General features: G+C 40.1%; 1 protein-coding gene across 2 annotated transcripts in view; it reads right to left on the bottom strand.

Annotated features, from left to right (window-relative positions):
- Window positions 1–13,980, bottom strand: part of SMAP1 (small ArfGAP 1) — a 243,339-nt gene extending 229,359 nt beyond the window's left edge. The window contains exon 1 of one of the 2 annotated variants that reach the window (XM_077162201.1): window positions 13,630–13,980. In XM_077162201.1, coding sequence (XP_077018316.1) covers window positions 13,630–13,747 — 118 coding nt within the window. In that variant the 5' untranslated portion in view covers window positions 13,748–13,980. The remainder of the gene's footprint in view (window positions 1–13,629) is intronic. The other variant, XM_077162202.1, reaches the window with a different exon arrangement.
- Between the last annotated feature and the right edge of the window lie 9,998 nt (window positions 13,981–23,978).

Genomic DNA, 23,978 nt, shown 5'->3' with positions numbered 1-23,978 from the left:
TGTCTTACTATTGAGTTGTAATATTTCTTTAAATATTTTGAATACAGTCCTTTTCAGATATATTTTCTCACAGTCTATGGCTTACCTTGCCTTTTCATTTTCTTAAGTGTCTTGAAAAGCCAACATTCTTAATTTTGACGAAATCCATTTTCTCAATTTTTCTGAGGCAGGTTAGATAGGGAAGGAGAGAGGAGGAAGTGACCCTAGACCCACAACAAAAAGTTCTTTCTAGCATGCACACACTTACCTAGGCACCCCCCCCCCCCACACACACACACACACATATGCACAGACCTGGCCCTCATTCAGGATGGAACCTGAAAAGAACCAATGAAAGGTGCAGTTCTTCAATCCCTTAATAGCACAGCCAGAAAAGGAAGAGCCACTCCAAGTCCTTATAATTATAATGCAAGGATCACAACCTAAAACTGCTTCTCCTCCTTTGGAGAGAATGCCCCTGCTCATCTTTCTTCTGGCATGTACTTTCGCTACACAATAAAGTTTTAAGATGTACACACTAGCTAGTCCTAGAATTCTTTCCTGCAGCTAAGTTTTCTGTGGCTAAGTCAAAAACCTTCACAACGTCAGCCCCTGGTCAATGTCTAGTTTACACATTTAGAGTTCCTAGGGCTCTTCAGCTTACAGGAGAAAATTCCCAAGGCTCTGCAGCATTCAGCCTAAGAACTCCTGGGGCTCTCTAGCATCGTGCTTATTAAACTATTTGGCTGTACACACTGCCTAGTTATTGAATTCTTTCCTGAGATTGAGTCGAGAACCTTCACAGCACAAGCTGTTGGTTGAGGTCTCAATTTCTCAGAGAATTCCTGGGGCTGTCTGGCTTTATCTTCTTTTATGGATTGTGCTTTTGTGTCCTCTCTGAGAAACCCTTGCCTAACCCAAGGTTCCAAATATTTTCTCCTACGTTTTCTTCTAGAAGTTTTATAATTTTAGCTTTAACATCTAGTTTTATTATCTATTTCAAGTTAATTTTTTGCATGTGATATGAGGTAAGTGCTGTGGTACTTCTTTTGGGGGGTGGGGGGTGGATATTCAATTGTTCCAGCACGATACGTTGAAAAGACTATTCTTTTCCTCATTGGCACTTCTGCTCAAAATCATCTGAGTGATGCATGAGTCTATTTCTGGATTATCTGTTACAGAGTGTTAATCTATGTCTGTTGGTAACCAAGCAAGTCAGATGCTGTTCTAGTTTGCTAGCTGCCGGAATGCAACACACCAAAGACAGATTGGCTTTTAATAAAAGGGGATTTATTCCATTAGTTCTTCAGAGGAAAGGCAGCTAACTTTCAACTGAGGTTCTTCCTTACGTGGGAAGGCACAGGGTAATCTCTGTTGGCCTTCTCTCCAGGCCTCTGAGTTCCAACAACTTTTCCCGGGGTTATTTCTTCATGCATCTCCAAAGGCCTGGGCTGAGCTGCGAGAGCTGAGATGAGGTATGGTGAGCTGCCTGGGCTGTGCTACATTGAGCTTTCTCATTTAAGCACCAGCCAATTAAGTTGAACATCATTCACTGCAGCAGGCACGCCTCTTAGCCGACTGCAGATGTAATGAGCAACAGATGAGGTTCACGTACCATTGGCTCATGGCCACAGCAACAGAACTAGGCACGTTCACCTGGCCAAGTTGACACCTGAACCTAACTACCACAGATGCCAAGCTTGGAATCAAAGCTAGCTTTTTATTGATTTAACCCAAGCCAGTGCTACTTTAGTTCTACCATACTGTTTCAATGGTTTAAAAAAAAGCCAATAGATGACTACTACCTGACCTTAGGATATGACTGGAGGTATACAAAGTGATAAACATATGTAGAAAAAAAAAAAAAAAAAACACTGAAGTGCTTTTGTAAAGTGAAGTGAATCCGTAAAGTGAAATTACTTCAATTTGTTAAAAAGGTATCTGGAAGCTTTGAAGGTTCTGCTCTTGAACACAAGAGATAAATTAAAAGACATTCTCCACAATGAACACATTTGGCAATAAACCCTTTGAAAAATACCTTAAATCAATTTGAAGGTAATATTCTCTTCCAAACAATAATCTCTTCCTTTACATAATCTTAACTACAAATACATGACTTATCTATCATGCTACTGAACATGTGGCTAATGGTATGAATCCTGCAGCTAGAATTCCTGGATTCAAATTCTAACTCCATAGTTCAAATTCCCATCTGCACCTCAGCTTGGATAAGAATTTTTCCCAGGTTGTGAGAGCCTCAAATGCTGGTATTTGCTCCTCTGGACTCTACCCTTGCTAGCTGACCATATTCTAGAGCTAGGCAAAAACCCAGCATGTCCTATACAATATTCTAGAGAAAAACACATAATACAGCTCTATCAGGAGGTCCCCAAGACCACCCACAGGTTCCATAATTCACTAGGATTCACAGGACTCAACATACAGTTGTAATCACAGCTAAGATTTACTACAGCAAAAGAATACCAAGCACCATCATCAAAGGGAAAAAACACATGGAGCAAGCCCCAGAGGAACCAGGTACAAGCTTTCAGGTATCCTCTCCCAGTGGAGTCACACAGGATATGCTTAATTCAACCAAACAAGGTGTGACAACATGTAAAATGCTGCAAACAAGGGAGGTTCATTAAAGACTCAATACCCAGGTGTTTTTTTTAATGGGGGCAAGGAGCGCAGGGATAGCACCCTTGTCTGACACATATGTAAATTCCAACTCCCAGAAGGAAACCAGGTGTTCAGCAGAAATTGCATTGTCAGTACAAACAGTTTATGTACAGTGACTAATTCTTGTCATTTAGGGTAGTGGAACCCCTCACCAAATCCAAGTGCTCACACACCAGTCAAGGGCCAACCTTGCAAGAAGGCATTTCCAAGGATCACAATCTGGCCTGATGTGTTAGCTCTTTTCTGCACACCAACAGTCTAATAGTTTCTTTAGAGCATGGATCTTATCTACCCTTTTCCCTGCTTTATCTCTAGTTTCTAGGAAAGAGCCTAAAATACAGTTGCCACTCCCGAATTATTTTTTCTTATGAAAAAAATCCTGGCTCCACAACTTCCTAGCTATACTACCTTGGGAGACTGAGTTACTCTCTGTGTGTCTCAGCTTCCTAATTTGTAAAATGAGGATAATATCACCTACCTCAAAGGCTGTTTTGAGGATTAAATGAGTCAATATATACAAAGTGCTAGCAAGATTACTTGGTATATGTTAGGAAAAAGGACCCAAACCGATGCAGAGACAGTACACAGAACAGTCTCTAACATGGTACTTAACCTTTGTAGTGCCCAGCAAATATTGATGAAATTATATTATAGAAACAATATTTCTGGTCCTGAACCACATAAGATGGATAAGCCTTGAGGACATAATAGTGAGTGAAATAAGCCAGACACAAAAGGACAGATACTGTATGACTCCACTTTTATGACTATAGTAAAGGTAAAATCAGAGGCTTATAATACAGAATATAGGGGACCTAGAGATACACAGAAGCTAGAGATGGTTGAACAGTTAGCTAATGAGGTTGAACTTAAATTTAAGGGAACAGATAAAAGTGAAGATGCTTCACCAGTAGGTCTACAAGTAATATATTACTATATTGAAGGGGGAACATGATTGAGAGGGATTGTATAGACCCATGTGTCCCACTGAGTAATACTATAAATATAAATAAATTCTTGCATGAACTACTGCAAAGGTATGAATCTTATACGAAGAGGGTATAACTTTAGGGTATGGGGGAAAACTGCTATTGCATGCTAAGGGCTATGTTTAACAGGAAAACATCAACAATACCACAGCATCACCAGGGATAAATACTGGGGGGAGGGACAAGAGTTAAAGGAAGGTTTAGATTTTCTATTTGGAAAGGGTGTATTTATTGTTCACCTTTCTCTTGGGAACAAGGAAATTATATAAAATTGAGAGTGCTGATAGACTGTTGACTTTGGACATTATACATGATGCCCAATGAATGGAGGTGGCTGAACGATGTACTGACTGAGAAGTAGATTGAAGAATGATACTGTATACATATATTTGAGTATTGTGCTGCTACAAAAAGGAATAAAATTGTGATGAATGCAAAATTACTCATGAACCTATGGGACATTTGTGAGGCAAAATAAGCCAGAAACAAAAGACCAAATATTGTATGGTCTCATTTAGAAAATACTTATAAGAAAACTGGGACCTAGATTGTAAGCTCTTATAGCAATCACATTTAGTCCAGAGTGGTAATTGCTATTTCTGGATTTTGAGAAGCTGTTTTATATAATTATTACCTGGCATTTAGAGATAAGAATGAAGCCAATCAGGTTGGGATTAAGGTAATTCAGAATACAAGGTGTATTAGCTAGGGTTCTCTAGAGAAACAGAATCAGCAAGAGATATCCATAGATATAAAATTTATAAAAGTATCTCATGTAACCATGCGAATGTAGAGTCCAAGGTCTGTAGGGCAAGCCACAAGCTGGTAACAGATGAAGGTCTTCAACAAACTCTCAGGAGAGGCTGGCTGGACAACCATGGGAACGGAAGAGTCCAAAATCCATATAGCAGGCTGTGAAACTGGCTACTTCAGCCAGCTAAAGAGTCTGGACAAAATCCACAGGAGAGGCTCACTGGCTGAAGCAGGAAAAGTGACTGTCTCTTCTGAATACTCCTTAAAAGCCTTCCGGTGATTAGATTAACTGTTGATCATTACAGAAGACACTTTCCTTAGCTGATTACAAACGCAATCAGATGTGGATACAGCCAATGTAACTGTGATTTCAGTCCATGAAATGTCCTCATAGCAACAGACAGGCCAGCACTTGCCTGACCAGACAACCAGACACCACCACCTGGCCAAGTTGACACATACTCTTTGAGACCAAACAGAGGTTTATTTTGTCCAGAACCTAAATTTTCTGTACCACATAAGCTAACTCAGCCTGTCTGGATTAAACAACTGAAGCAGAGGGAGCCCAAAATAAGAATAAGAGATTTTAATCCTGTACACCTTAATGTAATAACTGTATACATCCCAGAGTATATTAAACAGATAATCAAAAAGTATTGGCAAAATCCTTTGAGAGATGGGAGAAAAAAAGGGGAATTATTAAACTTTAATACCAGGGACACCCCGGATACTATGTCAAACATTGGGGACACCAAAATCAATAGGCCAAGCCCTTGATCTTGAAGATTGCCCTTGTGAAGCTTATGCATGCAGCAGAAAGTTAGTTCCAGAGGACCTCTTTTGTTGCCCAGATGGAGCCTCTCTCTCTCTAAGCCCAGTTCTGCAAGTGAAATAATTGCCCTCCCCCCCATATGGACTTTCACCCCAAGGTGAAAGTCTCCCTGGTGCCATGAGAGATGACTCCCAGGGATGAGCCTGGCCCTGGCACCATGGGATCAACACTGCCATTTTGACCAAGAGAGGGAAAAGAATTGTAACAAATAACATATCAGTGGCTAAGAGAGAATTCAAATAGAGTCGAGAGGCTACTCTGAAAGTCACTCTTACACAAGCTTCAGTTAGACACTGCCTCCTATCACACCTTGCCAAACCCCAACCAAAACCATTCCTGCCAAACTTAAAGAACACTTAGTGTGTTATGTAAGATTCTACAAAGGCTCCATGCACTAGGGTAACTTTCCAGAAACCTACAACCTCCAGATGGGTCCCTGAACCAGATAGGTCCTGGTTCACAGAGGGGCTAACCTCCCTAGAACAGCAACTAGTTCCATCCCCCTATTCCATGTTATCAACAGCCCCTCCCAACATGAAAAAGTTAGAACGGGCACAGCCCAAATACCCCTAAAGACTGGGAGAAAGATCAAAGTTGATGATGGAGTTATACAGAGAAGATAGGGTTTAACAAATAATTATAATTGCTGAATCATTATATAGATATTTTAGTCTCCAGTATCTTAGAGCAGCTAGAAGTAAAAACCTTAAACTGTGGAATCATAACCCATACTAAACTCTGAAATCTGTTCTACAACTAATTGTTGTGATGTGCTTTGAAATTTATTGTTTTGTATATATGTTATTTCTCACAAAAAAAAATTTTTTTAAAGTCGATTGTGATGATAAATGCACAACTATGTGATATTGTAAACCGCTGATTGTGTAGTTTGGATGATTACATGGTATGTAAACATATAACATATATCAACAAAAAATAAGTAACTAAAAATATATGAATTTATCTGTCTAGTCAATTATATACAGTGGTCAGAATGTAATGTAGTGAACTTTTTAAATAATAATTACAACTTAAACAAACTGGCCTCCAAGTTTCTTTGATTTTTCTCCATTGAAAAAATTGAGAAACAGAAAGATAAATGTCTTGATTTTTGTAAAGACTAATAGCAGTAGCAGTTAGAAAAAGAGTGGAGTTTATAAAATACATAATTGCCTCAGAAAACATGGGTTCAAGTACTTTATAGGGTCATGAAGGTTATATTATCTTGTATAGGAATACATGTATGTGATGCTATGATTCCTTAATGAAGTCAGTTAATATTTTAATATTTAAAAAAATGAAGAATTGGGAAAGAAAAACTATGGGACAACATGCAGCCGAAGTTTTGAACTAATAAGTCAGAGTGGTTTTCATCCCAGCTCTGACACCAATATTCTCTGCACTTAATCATAAGGGAAAAATCTCAAGATCAGCAGAATTACAAAATCAACAGATCCCAGAGGCTAAAATTTTGCATTCTAAGGAAACTTTCAGATTGGCAGGTTTCCTTTAGATGAATTTTTATACCATGGACCTTTGTTTATATGAATTTATCCTACAAACCTCAGTATCACCATAAACACCAGTTCCCCAAGGTGAGCTTTTTAGTAAAAGAATTGCTTTCAAATAGTTTTATATAACTTTTAACCATCAAATACTTAATGAAAAATATTCTAAGCTGCATTCTTCTTAATGTAATTGATTTGCTTCAAATCCTACAGTTTTGTACATTGAGTACATAATATTAACTTAGAACTGATTAAGAATTTAACATTACAATACAGCTCAAGAGCAATGTATTTCGAATATCTGGAATGAAAGACTGAAAACAAAAGCTATAAGAACCTTCCCCAGAAAAATGCACACCTCAACACACACACAGTTTTGTATCTATTTTCAGGAAGTTCATCCCCACTCCCAGACCAAAATAAGAACCAGTAGTACTGCAGACTTGAACACAACCATAACTGTGTTAACCCAAAATAACATGGAACTGGCTTTTGATTAACTGATTAATTAATAATTAATTATTTTAGGGGTAGAGCTCACCCTAGGACTGTGCAGCTTTTTCATCAAATGCATCTACTTTTTCTTTTCACAAATCACAAATCTTTGAGATGCCTGGGAAGAGTGGTGATGCTAAATTTAAACGGGAATGGGGAGAGATGTTCACTGTTGCATGTGGTGGTTTGGTACTATGTGATCCAGAAAAACATGTTCTTAATGAGGACAGGTCTTAATCCTATTACTGAAGTCACAAAGAGGAGAAAAGGCAGAGTGAGCAGCCAGAAGATGAAAGTCAACAGAGCTAGGAAGAGATAGCAGAAGCCAGGAGAGATCACCACGTGCACTGTCATGTGACAGAAAAGCCAACGACCAAGGCAGGGAGCCAGCCCCAGAAGGCCACAGTCTTCTGAAAGAAAGCATCATCTTCATGACACCTTAATTTTGGACTTCTCTTAGCTTCAAAATCATGAGCTAATAAATTCCCATCTGTTTAAGCCAACCCATTGCATGGTATTTGCTTTAGAAGCTGGGAAACTAAAATAGTTGCATAACACATTTTCCTAGAGTACAGTGAACCTCCATAAGGAAGGAACAGGGGTAGTCTGTAAAATGACTTCGGAATATTTCCAGATAAGACTTTGGAATCTACCAACAGATCTTTCAATCTACTGACTAAGCTTCCTCATTTCATATACTTTAAGTATAAGGCCCTTACTAAAGGGAAAGGGGTGAAGAACAGGGAAAAAGAGATTTGTATCTCTACCCACAAAGCATTCCTCTCACAAATATTTTATCATCCAGTTATTCAAGCTAGAAATCTCAAAATCTTTGACTTCTAATGCCCCACTCATGGCCCCCTTTCTCAGAACAGTGAAATAAAGCATTAAACACAGGCTTTGGGGTCTGACAAACCTCAGTTAAATCCCAGCTGACACCATCTGTGTGACTTCATTAATCACTCATTTCTTCAAAAATAAAATAAGGATTTTTAGAAATTGAAGCATGCCCTCCACAAAGACATATTTGAGTCTGAATCGCCAGTCTGATAAACTGGGAGCCTTAATCTAATATGACTTTTGTAGATAGGGTCTGAATCCAAAATGACTGACTCCTTACAAGCAAATAAAAGTTGGACACAGTAGGAGAAGTAAGAGACCACCATGTGGCAGAGGCAGAGAATGATTTACAGGGTTGCCAACAAGCCACTACCAGAAATGCTACAGACCTCGGAGAAAGCATGGCCCACCAGTACTTAGATTTTGAAATTCTAGCCTCCAAAACTGTGAGACACTAAATCCTCATGTTTAAGCCAACCAGTCTGTAGAATTTTTTATAGCAGCCCTATCTAAGATAAGAATGATGGATACAGCAGTCTCACTGAGTTGTTGTTGTAAGGATTCAATTAAATACCATATGCAAAACAATCAACACAATGGGACTCATTCTCCTTATCCAATCTACTTCTCCAAAAATGTGTCTGTGGCAGATTCTTGGGGTGATTCCTCACAACCTTCATTTTATGCTTATACTTCTTGAAGAGGTTAGAAAGCTAAGACTCCCTTGTACGCAAAGTGCTAGATGTAAATTAGGTTCTGCCAATTATAAGCATTTGAAGGAGAGTTGGAAGGCACTAGTGTGGCACAGAATCATCTTCCTACAGTGGAAGCAACCGACAAAACTGTCTAATAAATATTGAGTGGTTCCAGCCACAAGAGTCCTTGTTTCTTCAAGGACCTGTTTCAGGGGTCAGAAGCAGCCATGGCAGCGGTGCAGTGGTGACAGTGGCAACAGTGGGTGGCCTTGAAACCAAAAGTCCAGTAGCAGCTCCCTGACTCTGGCTCCTCATATGATTTTGCAAGGACTAGATTCCTTAACCCTCTTTCAGCTAAAAAAATAGCTACAGGGTTCTATTTCCTGCCCTGAACCCTGACTGATGCATCACCATTAAATAAGTTCAAAAGTTACTCTCCAGCTCAGACCACTGGTAAGCTCCTCCGAACTAGATGACTTGCCTATAGTCTCTCTCACTCCAGTTCTTCCTCTGACCTGGCACCATTAAATCTGATCATACTCAAAGACAGCTTAAAAAAAAAGGCCATATGAAAACCTCTTACATGTCTATACCTTAGTGTGTGCAGCTGTCCTTTAAGCCCTTCTCCATCTAGTGAAATCCTATTCTTCCTCTAGAATCTCACTCAAATGACACGCCTTCTGTCAAACTTTCCTAACAGGGTCACTCCACAAGTCCCATATGTACACTCACTTTCACACACTCTGCCACCGCCCCCTGCTCTGTGCTCATTCACACAGTCATTCAATCATTCAGACGACATTTACTTAGTTACATTTACCTATCACATGCCAAACACTGTGCTCATGATACAACCCTAAGCAAGATACTGTCTTACATGTTTAAGGGGAGGCCTAAGTTCATCTGGAAAGAAAAGGGAGAACCATTTCCCTCAAAAAGATATTCAAACGGAGACTTGAAGATGAGTATAAACTATCAGGCAAAAAAATATCAGCGAGCTTTACAGGCAGAAGGAATAGCATGTGCAAAGACCCTTGAGGTATTATTCTGGGAACTGTAAGGGTGACGGTGGACAAAAATCAGGGTGTAAGAGAATAGCAGCACAAAATAAATGGAGAGGAACAATTCTTTTAGAATTATTCATTTGCAAAAAAAAAAAAAAAAATGCAACCCCCACTAAAAAAAAACCCTTTAGGTTTACAAATTTTGTTAATCCCAAAACCCAATACAGTGATTAGCAAACAATATGTCCTCAGTCAAGATCTGTGAAATGAACAAATGAGTATTTGATCCAGCAAGGAGAATAACCTGTCAATACCAGACAGGCTGAACAAGATGATCTCTAACGGTTCAAAAACCTTATATGTCTGGGGTACAAGGGTAGTTCAGTGGTAGAAATCTCGCCTGCACTTCCCCCAAAACAAGCAAACAAACAAACAAAAATTTAACAAATGCTGCTGCAATACCAGGATACTCACATAGAAAAAGAATGAAATGTGACCCCCCCCCCCCCATACAGCATACAATTAGAAAACAAAACAGATTAAAAAAAAAAAAAGAATTATGTGCCAAACTATCCTAAAACTAACCGGGCAAGAGTTTCATTTTTATGCCAGTTTATAAGTTCAAATCAAAGCTAGAATTAACTGTGGACAAAGCAAAAGGCTTTCAGACCTCACTGATCCATAAAGCGCCACCAACTAATTGCCAATAGGGCTGCTTAAAAACACCCCGAGAGAGGAAGGTGGCCAGGGAGAGGAAATACTCTTCCATCTGCCTGTTCTTATTCTCCAGTTGCTCAACAGATATGGTTAAGAGTAGGATTAAGCGCATGAGGCTGACACCTATATCGTTCTTTCTTCCTTCTGTAATTCTTAAATACTGTCAATTCAGGACAAACATACTGGTGACTCAGTAAGAAAATGTCAAAAAAACCCAGCTAAAATACCTCACAACTATTATAAAACAGAATAGGGTAATCTCTAGCCCTCTCTCTTTAATTTCAGCACTTGCTCACAAAGATCATTGGGGAAAGCATTCCTTGAAAGAAAGAAAACTGAGGTAACTAGGAAACAGCTTCAAAATACCTGAAAAGCTTTGTATAGTTTACTAAACAGTGACGAAAACCTTTATACATATATAGAGAATGGAACCTTTTTATAATAACTGAGCTGCAGAATAAACTCTTCAACACAGCGTGTTTTTTTTAATCTACATTTAATCAAAATTTCACTATCTACATTTGCAATATTTGGCACATATAATAATAAATCTAAAATTGTGTAACAAGAATTCTACTGCAAAAATTTTGTAAGAGGCCTCTGTAATGGAGCTCAAGCATAGTATAAACTCAAAAACTTACAAAATATATTTAAATCTATCAGTTGTCCAAAGTTTTCAATTACATAATTACAAAATCAGGTCCAATTAACCTAGTAAGTGGCTTTAACTGTGACACTTTTTTCCTGAAAGATCAAGACAAAATAATGAAATAATTTACATGTTCATTTTATCATTATTCCAGATTTAGTAGCAACAAGGAAACAGTAATGACTTTCTAAATTGTGGCTGTGGAGTTCATGTCCTTCAAGAAGCAACTTTGAACTCTTCATACTATCCTTTTCTTTCCCACCCACTTCCTTCACTTCTCAAAAACAAACCAAAAACAAAAGACCAAAACAAAAAGATGTTTATTCAATACATATCTATTGACCTCAGTGCTAAGATTTGTGCTAGGAGGTGGCAAAAAAATAGTGAGCAAAACTAATCAGTGTCAGAATAGGTAAACTTTTTTTTTATAACATGGGCAGGCACCGGGAATCGAACCCAGGTCCTCTGGCATGGCAGGCAAGCATTCTTGCCTGCTGAGCCACCGTGGCCTGCCAGAGAATAGGTAAACTTTTGATTCCAATTTGAGAAGTGCATGATTCTCCTCTCCACCTCCCAAAAAAAGAGAATGAAAAATATTAACACATGGTAAACAATGGCTTAAAAATTAAGAGATTAAGAAATAATGGTTCCGGGTGGGCCATGGTGGCTCAGCAGGTAGAGTACTCGCCTGGCATGCCAGGGACCAGGGTTCTATTCCCGGTGCCTGCCCATGCAAAAAAAAAATAATAATTATAATAATGGTTCCTTTGGATGGACTGGATGGTGTGTGGCCATATCTCAAAAAAAAGCTTTAAAAATAATAATAATGGCTCAAAAATCTGTAAATTATTTTGATGAATAATTGGTGAAAACCGGATTTATAAAGTCCTTTTTGGGGAAAGAAATTTGAAGAAAAATTAATTGTATGCATAAAGGAAAATATTCACTGAAATTGACAACATTTAATTTTTAATAAAAAGATTTAATATTCACCAGCATCTCTATCAAAACATGCTACCTACTCCTTTAAATGACAAAAGGCATACTAAAATTCACCTTCTTTCTGTCTCTAGCCTTCAAAAGGTTCTTCTTCACTAATCTCAATGCATAATTGAGCCTCAATATAGTACACTATTCCCAAATAATCACACACATAATCAAGTACCAGCTAAACAAATATTACTACAAGAATTAGGGATACAATTTTTTTTTAACTCATCACCTGAAGAACTGCATACAATAAATATAATATTGGCTTCACCAAGTTACCATGATATTGAAGTGTTTCATAAGATAGTCTAGTTACAGTACCCACACGATTCTTCCAATATTCCAGTACCTGTTACAGTAGTAAAGTAACTCTCTAATGCTCTGTACTTAGTCTAAACAAACATTATCATCCTACTGAAACATGATTCATTTAGATAGTACTGAGAAAGAACAGTAAAGCTTCAGGAAAAGTCTGGGTAAAATAACGCAGAAACCTTAACGTTCCCAAAGACTGTTTCCTGATGTAGAGAACTGCCTATTTCTCACCTAATAAACAAATAAACCAATTTACAAAATAAGATCTTTTACTAACCATGTGAGAGGGTAAAAAAAAAAAATCTCTGAAACACTTTTTCCCATGAGATGACTTATAAGACATTAAATAAAAATCATATCTCCATACCCCAAACATACAAGCTAAAAACAGTTTATCTATTTCAGAAGCCAGGCAGAACAAACTAAAATTAGGTCTTTCCCACCTCTGAACCTATAAACGAACCCTCAGCATTTATGAAGCACGCAAGCCAGTATCTACATATTCTCTCCTTTCATCTAGCTGGTCAGAAAGTATCTGATTATTAAAAGCTTCAGGACCATAAGCTCACTGTCCAAGAGACACATATAATGAACTTCCTTTTCATCCTGGCTGATGTTCAGATGTAAAAACAATACTAGTACTAGTTAATAATAATAACAATGACCTCTCCCCAGACACTTTATTCAGTTAACACTCTAAACCAGGAAGCTGACAGGTGGGCAGGTAGGTAAGCATCCGAGACCCAGGAGGAAGGACGCGGTCACCGGGAAGGGCCGAGGCGGAGAAGCATATCTAAGGCGGCCCCACCCACGGAGCTACCAGTGAGCACAGACGGGAAAAAGGCAATCCTTTAATCTTAACCACCGCCCGGCCAGCACCCCATTCCGCGCTTTCAGCCCCACCGGCCACGACCCGGAGAGACTCCGGGCATCGCGACGCGGGCACCGGCTCAACCGAGAGGGCAGGCTGGGACCAATGACGGCACCCGCGGACCTGACCTCCCAGCAGCCTCCCGCCGAGGTGAGGGTAGATCCGAGCCCCGTGCCCGCCCGCCCTCCCTCCTCAAGGCCGGGGCCGGCTGAACGCAGCAGCAGCGTCCGCTTGGGCCGCGAGGGGAGAGGGTGCCGCGGGGGCGGGAAGGTCACCGGCCGCAGGAGGCCCCAGCCGAGGGCAGCGCTACCTTTTGCCTCGCAGTCAGCGCAGTACTTGTTGTCCTCCTCCCTCAGCAGCTTGGACAGAATGAGCTGGTGTTGTTCGTTCAGCTTCTGAGCTTTCTCCCGGCAGGAGCGCGTCGCCATCTCGGCAGCGGGGATGAGAAGGCCAGGACAGCTAAGGGGGCCGCGGACTGGGGCCAGGGCCAGGCAGAGTGAAAGCAGCCGGCGCCGCGGTGGCCGCGGGAGGACTCAGCCCAGGAAGCGGGGCGACAGCTGGGACTGGAGGAGCGGCGGCAGCGGTGGCAGCGCCGACGTGTCCCGCCTCCTCGCCGGGCCGGCCCCGCACGCTCCGCGGTAGCCGGCGAGAGAAGGGGGAGGGGAACAGAGCCAAGACTTCCGGGTGGGATAGCAGGAAGGAACCCAGGCGCCGGGCGCGCTGGGCAAGCGCAGAACCTCGCCTGCGCCCGGCCGGAAGTGCCTTTGCGCATGTGCAAAAGGGCCTTTGCACAAGGTGATTTGAGGAAGGTACCTGGACCTGTGGGTTTATTCTCTTTTTGTACGTTACTGCTACTGAGGGCCTGGGGTAAAAGGAAAACGTTTTACAAAGAATAAAGATAAAAGAACTTTTCACTTGGCTTTTCTCTTTCCTGCACAATATTGGAAATGTAGACATTATAGTGATTGGGTGGATTCATTTATTTATCCAAGGTTTATTCACCTGCAGTTTTGAACTACGGTATTCTAGACGTAGAGGCACAGGTGGACTGAAATAGACAAAGCAGTCTCTTCCATGGAATTATCTTTTGGATGAAATTGTATGATAATGATATGTATGAAAGCTAACATTTATTGATTCCTTTGTGCTATGAGCCATTAACTCATTTAACCCTTGCTACACCTTATGCTTTAAGTGTTATTCTTATTATGTAGATGAAGAAAACGAGGCACAAAGGAGCTAAGTACCTCGCTCAAGTTACTGTGCTAAGTGGAGGTGTTAAGATTCAAACCTGGTGAAGTCTGATTCCACAATTGGAGAGACCTGGCAATAAGACCTTCCATAAGAAGGGGAAATTGTGGGCGAGAAGTGTGTGGTGCCACCTTACTGTAATAAGTTGTATAATCAATGATATTTAATGCCAGGAAAAGAGAACTAGGGAAAAATGACGTTTCTTGGTTAAAGCCTACGGTCATGGGATTTGTACCATAGGTGAAGCAGTTTGAATGCTCCCACGTGTTGTAGCTTATTGGAAATTTCTCATATGGGACTTATGTAAGCAGAGCATACATGTCTTTTGCCCTGTGGTGGGACAGATGCTAAGAAAGGTAATGAACAGGAGTCCGTGTCTTATTAGTAGGGTCAGTTTCTAGCACCTAAGGCCCTGCATAAAGGTGAACCTTATGTGTGCCTTACCACAGTTCTTGGCACATAAGCTCAAAAATGTTTGTGGAAGTAAATTGAATGGCAATGGCTATGAGGACACTCAGTAATTGAAGTTAAAGCTTAAACTCTATGACCCTGACAATAAAAAAAAAATAATAATTAGGGGTCCATCAGGTTGAGTTCCAATAAACAGAAAGAATATCGTGTGGGAGGTGGAACTTGTGAGCCAGATCTTGAATACTTGCTTGGATTTTTAATGGGAATTGGTGAGGGAAATACTGAGGAAAAGCAGCATGCACAAAAATGCAAAGATTTTAGTAGCTTGAAAAACAGGTTGGAGCACAGATGTATATTATTTAGGAATAGTGAGAGATAAGACTGGATAAATCAATACAGCAGGATAATGAAAAGCTTGGGAACCGGAGAGAGCAGTCTGGCCTTGATGCCAATAAAAAACTCTGTAGGTTCCTCAACTAGGACAGTAGCACAATAAAAAGTAAGTTTGATGAAGTTAGTACAGCAGCAACCAGTTAACAAATACTACCTATTGAGTGATTTCTCCCCAGAAAATTCTGCTTGGCACTGCAAGAATTAAAAAAACAGAAAAAAATGGGCTTACCACCAAGAAATGACCTTCAGGTTGGACTAAGGACTGCGGCAATGTCTAATGGAAAAAAATGTCAGCCATATATATAATTTTAAATTTTCTAGTAACACATTTTAAAAAAGAAATATGAAATTAATTTTAATAGTGTATTTTATTTAATCCAATGTATCCAGAACATTATCATTTCAACATATAAGTAATATAGCATGTTATTATGGAAATAGTTTAAATTCTTGTTTTCATACTAGGTTTTTAAAATACAGTGAGAATTCTACATTTACAGCTCATTTCAATTTGGACTAGCGACATTTCAACTACTCAATAGTCACATGTGGCTTGTAGCCACAATATTAAATGGTGCTTCTTTAAATGATCATCTTAGAGGCTATTAAAATAGTCCAAGTTTGAGTTAATTGTATATTTGATATGTAGCAGAAGGAAAACAAAAAGAAAGGAAGAGACTGATACCAAAACATCTTGGAAGGTAGAAAAAAAATGTGTATGCGTTCAGCCAATATTTATGAAGCTTACAGTTAAGTGAAACACAAATATGTAAATTCTACATATTTACATTGTAAAGTCTGTAGAAAGCAGAAAGTGCTCTGGAAGCAAAAAGAACAATATCTAGTTGCCTGGGAGAATCTGGGAAGATGTCTCCGAGGAAGTGATGCTTAAATGTGGTTTTAACAGATGGGAATTTTTCAAGTGACTAGGGATGGAGAAGAACAAAAGTAATAGGTTGAAAAAAAATATGTAGGGACTTCTGAAAGCATGGTCATGTTGTGGAAGTGATGAGAATCCAGGGCAGCAGGAACCTGAAACACGTGGGTGGAAAACATGAATGAAGGAAAAAGGAAACAAAGTGGAGAGTTAGATTGGGGACAAGGGGCTAGGAGATTGGTAGCCAAGCTACAGTGTTTCAGAAGCTTTTACACTGAGAAATTTTACACAGGAAAATAATTACCATGGCAGCTTGGAGAACATAATAGGGTGGGGAAAAACTATTATCAGGAAAACAGATTTGGGGCTGTTGTAATAATATTCCACAGAAGGTATGGTAAAGGCCTATTTTAAGCCAGTAGCGCAAGGTTTGGAAGAGATAGAATCAAAATATTTTAAAATTAGAAGTGACAAGATTTGGCAGCTGACTGTATGAGTGGGTTGAGATAAAGGAAGTGAGAATAACACCAAGGTTTCTAACTTAGGAGCAGGTAAATGGTGAAGCCATTAACCCAGATCAGGAATAGAAGGTATAGTATAGATTTGTGGTCAGAGGAAAGAGGCATTTACTTAAGTTTAAGTGCCCATAGACATCCATCTCCAGATGTCTAGTTGGACAATGTACATCTACTTACAGAGCTCTGAAGAGTTAGTGCTGGTGGACGCCATTTAGGAGTCATCAATATTTAAATGGTTAAAGAAACCAGAAGGGTAGATGAAATTCCTCCAGGGAAAGCATGTAGACAAAGAAGAAAAAAGGCCTAGGGAAAAAAATTCTGAGCCAAATGAAGAGAAGACAAAGAAAGGGGAACAATTTAAAAAAGTGCAAGCCTACACAAAAATTAACTCAAAGTGGATCAAACACCTAAATACAAGAACTAGTACCATAAAGCGCCTAGAAGAAAATGTAGGGAAACATCTTCAAGCCCTAGTAATAGAAGGTAGCTTTCTACCTTCTACCTTCTAACTTTGTACCCAAAGCACAAGCAACAAAAGAAAAAATCGATAAGTGAAAACTCCTCAAAATCAAACACTTCTGCACCTCAAAAGACTTTGTCTAAAAGGTGAAGAGGCAACCAATTCAATGGAAGAAAATTTGGAAATCACATATCACACAAAGGTTTGATTTCCTGTATATGCAAAGAAATTATACAACTCAACAACAAAAAACTGAACAATCCAATTATAAAATGGGCTAAAGATATGAATAGGCATTTCTCTGAAGAGCAAGTACAGATGGCTCAAAAGCACATCAAGAGATGCTCATTTTCATTGGCTATAAGGGAAATGCAGATCAAGACTACAATGAGCTACCACCTCACACCTGTAAGAATGGCTTCTATCAAATGAACAGGAAACTGTAAATGTTGGAGAGGATATGGAGAAACTGAGACACTTATGCACTGCTGGTGGGAATGTACAATGGTGCAGCCACAATGGAAGACTGTTTGGTGGTTCCTTAGGAAACTAAATATCGAGTTGCCCTATAACCCATCAATAGTACTACTTGGTATATACCCAGAAGAGCTGAAAGCAATGACACAAACAGACATTTGCACACCAATGTTCATAGCAGCATTATTCACAATCGCCAAAAGATGGAAACAAACCAAATACCCATCAGCAGACAAGGGGATCAACAAAATGTGGTATATACATATGATGTAATATTATGCAGCAGTAAGACAAAATGACGTCCTGCAGCACATGACAAGATGAATGAGACTTGAGGACATAATGCTGAGTGAAGTTAGCCAGACACAAAAGGATAGATACTACTATATGAGTCCACTTTTATGACCAGCATAAAGTTATAATCAGAGACTTATAATATAGAATACAAGGGACTTAGGTATAGTTAGTGTGCTGGTTTGAAAGGAAGTATGCCCCCTAAGAAAAGCCATGTTTTAATATAAATCCCATTTCATAAAGGTAGAATAATCTCTATTCAATACTGTATGTTTGAAACTGTAATGAGATTATCTCCCTGGATGATGTGATTTAGTCAAGAGTGGTTGTTAAACTGGATTAGGGGATGACATGTCTCCACCCATTTGAGTGGGTCTTGATTAGTTTCTGAAGTCCTATAAAAGGAGAATGAGAGATTCAGAGAGAGCAGAGAATGCTGCAGCACCACGAAGCGGAGAGTCCATTGGAGATGAAGAAGGAAAACGCCTCCCGGGGAGCTTCATGAAACCAGAAGCCAGGAGAGTAAGCTAGCAGATGACACCGTGTTCACCATGTGCCCTTCCAGCCGAGAGAGAAGCCCTACCTGTGTTCGCCCTGTGCCTTCTCACTTGAGAGAGAAACCCTGAACTCCATCGGCCTTCTTGAACCACGGTATCTTTCCCTGGATGCCTTTGATTGGACATTTCTAATTGGGACATTTTCTCGGCCTTAGAACTGTAAACTAGGAACTCATTAAATTCCCAGATTTTAAAAGCCATTCCGTTTCTGGTATATTGCATTCTGACAGCTAGCAAACTAGAACAGTTAGAAGCTAGAGATGGGTGAACTGTTAGCTAATGAGGTTGAACTCAAATGTCAGGGAATAGATAGGAGTGAAGGTGGTTCTCTAGTGGGTCTAGAAGTAATATGACCATATTGAAGATGAACAAGATTGAAAGGGGTTCTATAGACCTACATGTCCTATTGACACACTAGAAATATGAATGAGTTCTTGTAAGAATTACTTCAAAGATACGATTCTTGTATAAAGAGTGTTTAAGTCCAGGATATAGGGGGAAAATTGCTACTGCATGCTATGAACTATGATCAAAAGGAAACCGTCAGCACTACCACAGCAACAGCAGAGGTAAATAATGGGTGAGCAACAAGAGTTAAGAGGAGGTTTAGATTTTCTATTTGGCAAGAGTATGTTTATTGGTTTTCTGCCTTTTGGGAACAATGAAATTATCTAAAATTGAGAATGTTGATGGACTGTGGACTTTGGGCCCTCTGCATGATGCCGGATGAATGCAGGTGGCTGACGGATGCACTGACTGCAAAGTAGATTGGCGAAAAATGGTATATACTTATGAATGAAGGTTGTGCTGCTACAAAAAGGAACAGTGTCATGAGGCATGCAACGATGTGAATGAACATGTGGGACATTTGGTGAGACAAAATAAGCAAGAAACAAAAAAAACAACAATGGTATGGTCACCATTAGAAAATGCTTATAAGAAAACAGGGGCCTAGATTGTAAACTTTTAGAGCAGACACATTAAGTCAGGAGTGGTGGTTATTATTTCTGGATTTTGAGAGGCTGTTTTATATATACAGCCTGATATTTAGAGATAAGAACGAAGCCAAACAGGTTGGGGTTAATGTAATTCAGAACATAGGGGTAAGAAAGACAGCGTCTATATTTTAGAACCACGCGTACTTTATGAAACCAATGGAAGAAAGATTTATTTGGTCTGGAACTGAAATTTTCTATAGCGCATAATCTAATTCAACCTATCTGTGTAGCTCATCTGAGCAATTGAAACACAGGAAACCCAGAATTAGAAAGAGGTCCTTTAATCCTGTATAGATTATTGTAATGCCTGGAAACATCCCAGAGTATATTAAGCAGAAAAATATAAAAAAATATTGGCAAAGTCCCCTGAGGGAGGGGGGAAAAATATCAAACTATTAAACCTTACCATCAGGAAATTCCCTGAAACTGTGTCAAACTTTAGGGATACCCAAATCAATAGGCTATGCCCTCGATCATGAGGCTTACTCATGGGAAGTTTATGTATATAGCAGAGAAGCTTAGACTACCTATAGGCTGGAGGACCTCTGTTGTTGCTCAGATGTGGCCTCAGTCTCTCTAAGCCCAACTCTGCATGTGAAATCATTGCCCTCCCCCCTATGTGGGACATGACATCCAGGGGTGAAAGTCTCCCTGGCGACGTGGGAAATGACTCCCAGGGATGAATCCAGGTCTGGCACCGTAGGATCAACAATTCCATCCTGACCAAAAGGGGGAAAAGAAGTATATTTAATAAAGTATCAGTGGCAGAGAGAGTTCAAATAGAGTCAAGAGGCTACTCTGGACGTTGTTCTTACACAAGCTTCAGTAGACCTTGCTGATCAACCCCCAACCAGGACCATTCCGGCCAATCCTAAAGAACCCCTAGGGCAGTATACAAGATTCCACAAGGGTTCCATGCACTAGAGTAATTTTCCAGAAACCTACAATCTCCAGATGGGTCCCTGGTCCAGATAAGTCCTGAAACATAGCCAAGCCTCTTAAGAACATCAAATAGTTCCATCTGCATACCACATATTAGTGACCAACCCTTCCAATATCAAAAATTTAGAATTGCCATAGCCCAAACAACCCCAAAGAGAGGTATGGAAAGATCAAAGGTGATGGTGGAATTATACATGAAAGATGGGACTTAACAAATGAATATGAATGCTGAATAATTAAATTGATATTTCTTAGTCTCCAGCATTTCAGAGCAGCTAGAAGTAAAAACCTAAAATTGTGGAATTGTAACACGTGTCAAACTCTGAAATATGTTCTACAGCTAATTGTGGTGCTGTGCTTTGAAATTTATAGCTTTTTTGTATATATGTTATTATGCACAAAAAAAAAGAAGGGAAAAAAGTCAATTGCGATGATAAAAAAAAGTATTTAAATCCTCTAGCCTCCTATATTCTGGAGCAGCTAGAAGGAAAACTATGAGAGGATCATATGGTAGCCCATGACAAACTCTGGAATCTATCCTATAACCAGTTGTTGAAGAGTGCTTTGAAAACTATTGGGTTTTTTATTTCTTTGCTTTGTATACATTATATTATACAATAAAAAAAGTTTAAAAAAAGGGGGGGGGGGGTGAGGTATGGCCAGGAAAAGAATCTGAAGCCATTGGAGGAGAGGTTTCTGAGAAGTAAGGGTGGAAACCATTGCTAGTTGCTCCAGAAAAGTTAATTATTTCAGTTTTAGACAACTTGTATGGCATGCAGCTCATGTGTCTGTACAATTCATTGTTTTTCCTTCACAACTGGCCTTTAGCCAAAGAGCAAAAGAGAAATCATCTGGTGAGACATCCCCGGGACTGAAATTATCTGAAGGTTTGAGTGTAATGTTAAGGGAGTGCTAGAAATGGTTATATGGGAAAAAAGGAGAAAATGTAAGTACAAGGATAGTGTGCCAGTTTGAAAACATTATGAGCCCCAGAAAAGCCATGTTTTAATCCTGATCCAGTCTTGTGGGGGCAGCCATTTCTTTCCATCCTGACTCGAAACCATAGGATGGAAACTTTTAATTCGATTATCTCCACAGAGAGGTGACATGCCCAATTGTGAATGGGACCCTTTGATTAGTTGGAGATGTGACTCCATGCATTCCAGGTTGATCTTGATTAGTTTACTGGAATCTTTTAAAAGAGGGAACATTTAGGAGAGCATCAAAATGACAGAAGCCTCAGAGCTGACAGAGAGAGCAGATGTGGACTCTTGGAGAATTGTTACTTCAGAGACAGAGACACAGATGTTTGGAGATGCTTGGAGCCTAGCAGACATCACCACAAGATACTAAGCAAGTCAGAACCTGGAGAGAGCTATGGGAAGCCAAAGGACAAAAGCCAGCTCCAGAGAAGCAAAATGAGGGACCCCCACAGGAACAGAGGCTGAAAGCAACAGAAGCCAAGAGCAAGACACCAGCAGATGTCAGCCACCTGACTACCCAGTTGACAGAGGTATTCCTGACCTATCGACCTTCCTTGAATTAAGGTACCTTTGACTGGATGCCTTAGTTTGGACATTTTTGTAGACTTAGAACTGTAAACTTGTAACATATTAAATTCCCCTTTTTATAAGCCATTCCACTTCTGGCATATAGCATTCCAGCAACTTTGAAAAACTAAGACAGATTTGAAGCACTGCTAGCATTGACTGTGGGGTGTTAGATAAGGAATGCGTCCAAAGTGTGTGGGGGAGGAGGAAAAAGTGCAGCAGCTAAATAATTACAGGTTCCTTTGAGGCCAGAGGTGATTTTGTGCAGTTAGAAAATGATGCTGACAGCTGAAGAAGGAAGTGGCCAGTGGCAGCGCCCAGAGGGAGTTGTAACTTGTACTGCTGAGGGTCAAGGTGCCAAGGTGTCTATGAATGTCTGATGGGAAGGTACTAAATTGAAGGTACAGTTTTGGAGACTTCTAGGGATGTGAAGTCCCTCTTAACTCTAAAATTCTCCTTTTCCAATGGAGAAAAAAGATGAGAAACAGGTGTAAGATGTTTAAGGAAGTATTCCATAGAGGACATAGGAAAAAAACGTAAAGTTGGGTAGTGTCATGGTTAGGGACAGGTGTCAACTTGGCCAAGTTGTGGTACCTGTTCATCTGATTGGGCAAGCGCTGGCCTGTCTGTTGCAAGGAGGACATTTCATAGGATTAGGTCATGATCACGTCAGCTACATCCACAGCTGATTCCATTTGTAATCAGCCAAAGGGGAGTGTCTTCTGCAATTAGTGATTGGAAGACACTAATTGTCTTCCAATCATGGGAAGCCTTTTAAGGAGGGCTCAGAGGAGACAGATTGCATTCCTGCTTTGACTGGTGAGCCTCTCCTGTGGAGTTCGTCCAGGCCATCCATTGGAGTCATCGGCTTCGCAGCCTACCCTGTGGATATTGGACTCTGCGTTCCTACGGTCACGTGAGACACTTTCATAAATTTTATATTTGCAAGTGTTCCCTGTTGATTCTGTTTCTCTAGAGAACCCTAACTAATACATCTTGGTACCAGGAGTGGTTCTTAAGGAACAGAATCTTAAAAATGGGTTTTTATGAATGGTTTTCTACTCTGACTGGGCTCAGAGACACTAAGGACTCTGATTCCCATAATCAGAATGACACTCCCAATCCATGGACTGAGTTGGCAAAGGAGATAGTCAAAATATCATCATTCGATTCTCCTAATGCTTTGCTTGTACAAAGCCAGACTCTGGGGGATAATGTTTTTGACACCTTTACAGAGTTTTGTAGAAATAAGAGTTACAGAGATGTTGGTTGGTTGTTGTTAGATACACTGTCTACATTAAAGGGTGAAAGGGATGGGCTTAAGGCTTCAAACAAGAAGCTTAAGTGCCGGCTGAAAGATGTAGAGGTTTCTATGAGTATCCTGAAGGAAAATTTTATTTCCTGTAGCCGTAGACTTGAGATCTCTGAAAATCAGACTCAGAATCTTATTGTTAGAGTAGCAACTTTACAACGTAAACTGAAATCTCAGTCTTGCATGGTGTCTGCCGTTAAAGTGAGGGCATTGATTGGAAAGGAGTGGGACCCTGAAAAATGGGATGGTGACAAATGGATTGATAATGATGTTGGGGGTGAGGTTGAAACCCTAGACCATGCTGAGCCTTCTTTAGATAACCCTGTAATAGTCTGCCCTGAGGACATAGCCGCCCCACCTCCAGCCTGCCTTGAGGAATTGGCCACCCAACCTCCTCCTGAAGGGATTAGCCCTAGAGTTATTAATCCTGTTTCACCAGATTAAACTGCAAATGAAAGCCCTGAAGCAAATGGCTTGGAAGATATTTCTAATTCTTTTCATGACCCACCCCCACCACCCCTCATTTCTTCTAGACCTATAACTAGACTAAAGTCCCAACAGGCCCTTAAAGGTGAGGTACAAAGTATCACACATGAGGAGGTACGTTATACTCCAAAAG

The sequence above is a fragment of the Tamandua tetradactyla genome, chromosome 5, assembly GCF_023851605.1.
Source record: "Tamandua tetradactyla isolate mTamTet1 chromosome 5, mTamTet1.pri, whole genome shotgun sequence".
Classification (NCBI taxonomy): Eukaryota; Metazoa; Chordata; class Mammalia; order Pilosa; family Myrmecophagidae; genus Tamandua; species Tamandua tetradactyla.
The sequence above is the reverse complement of the archived record's forward strand: the minus strand, read 5'-3'. Positions and strand labels throughout refer to the sequence as shown.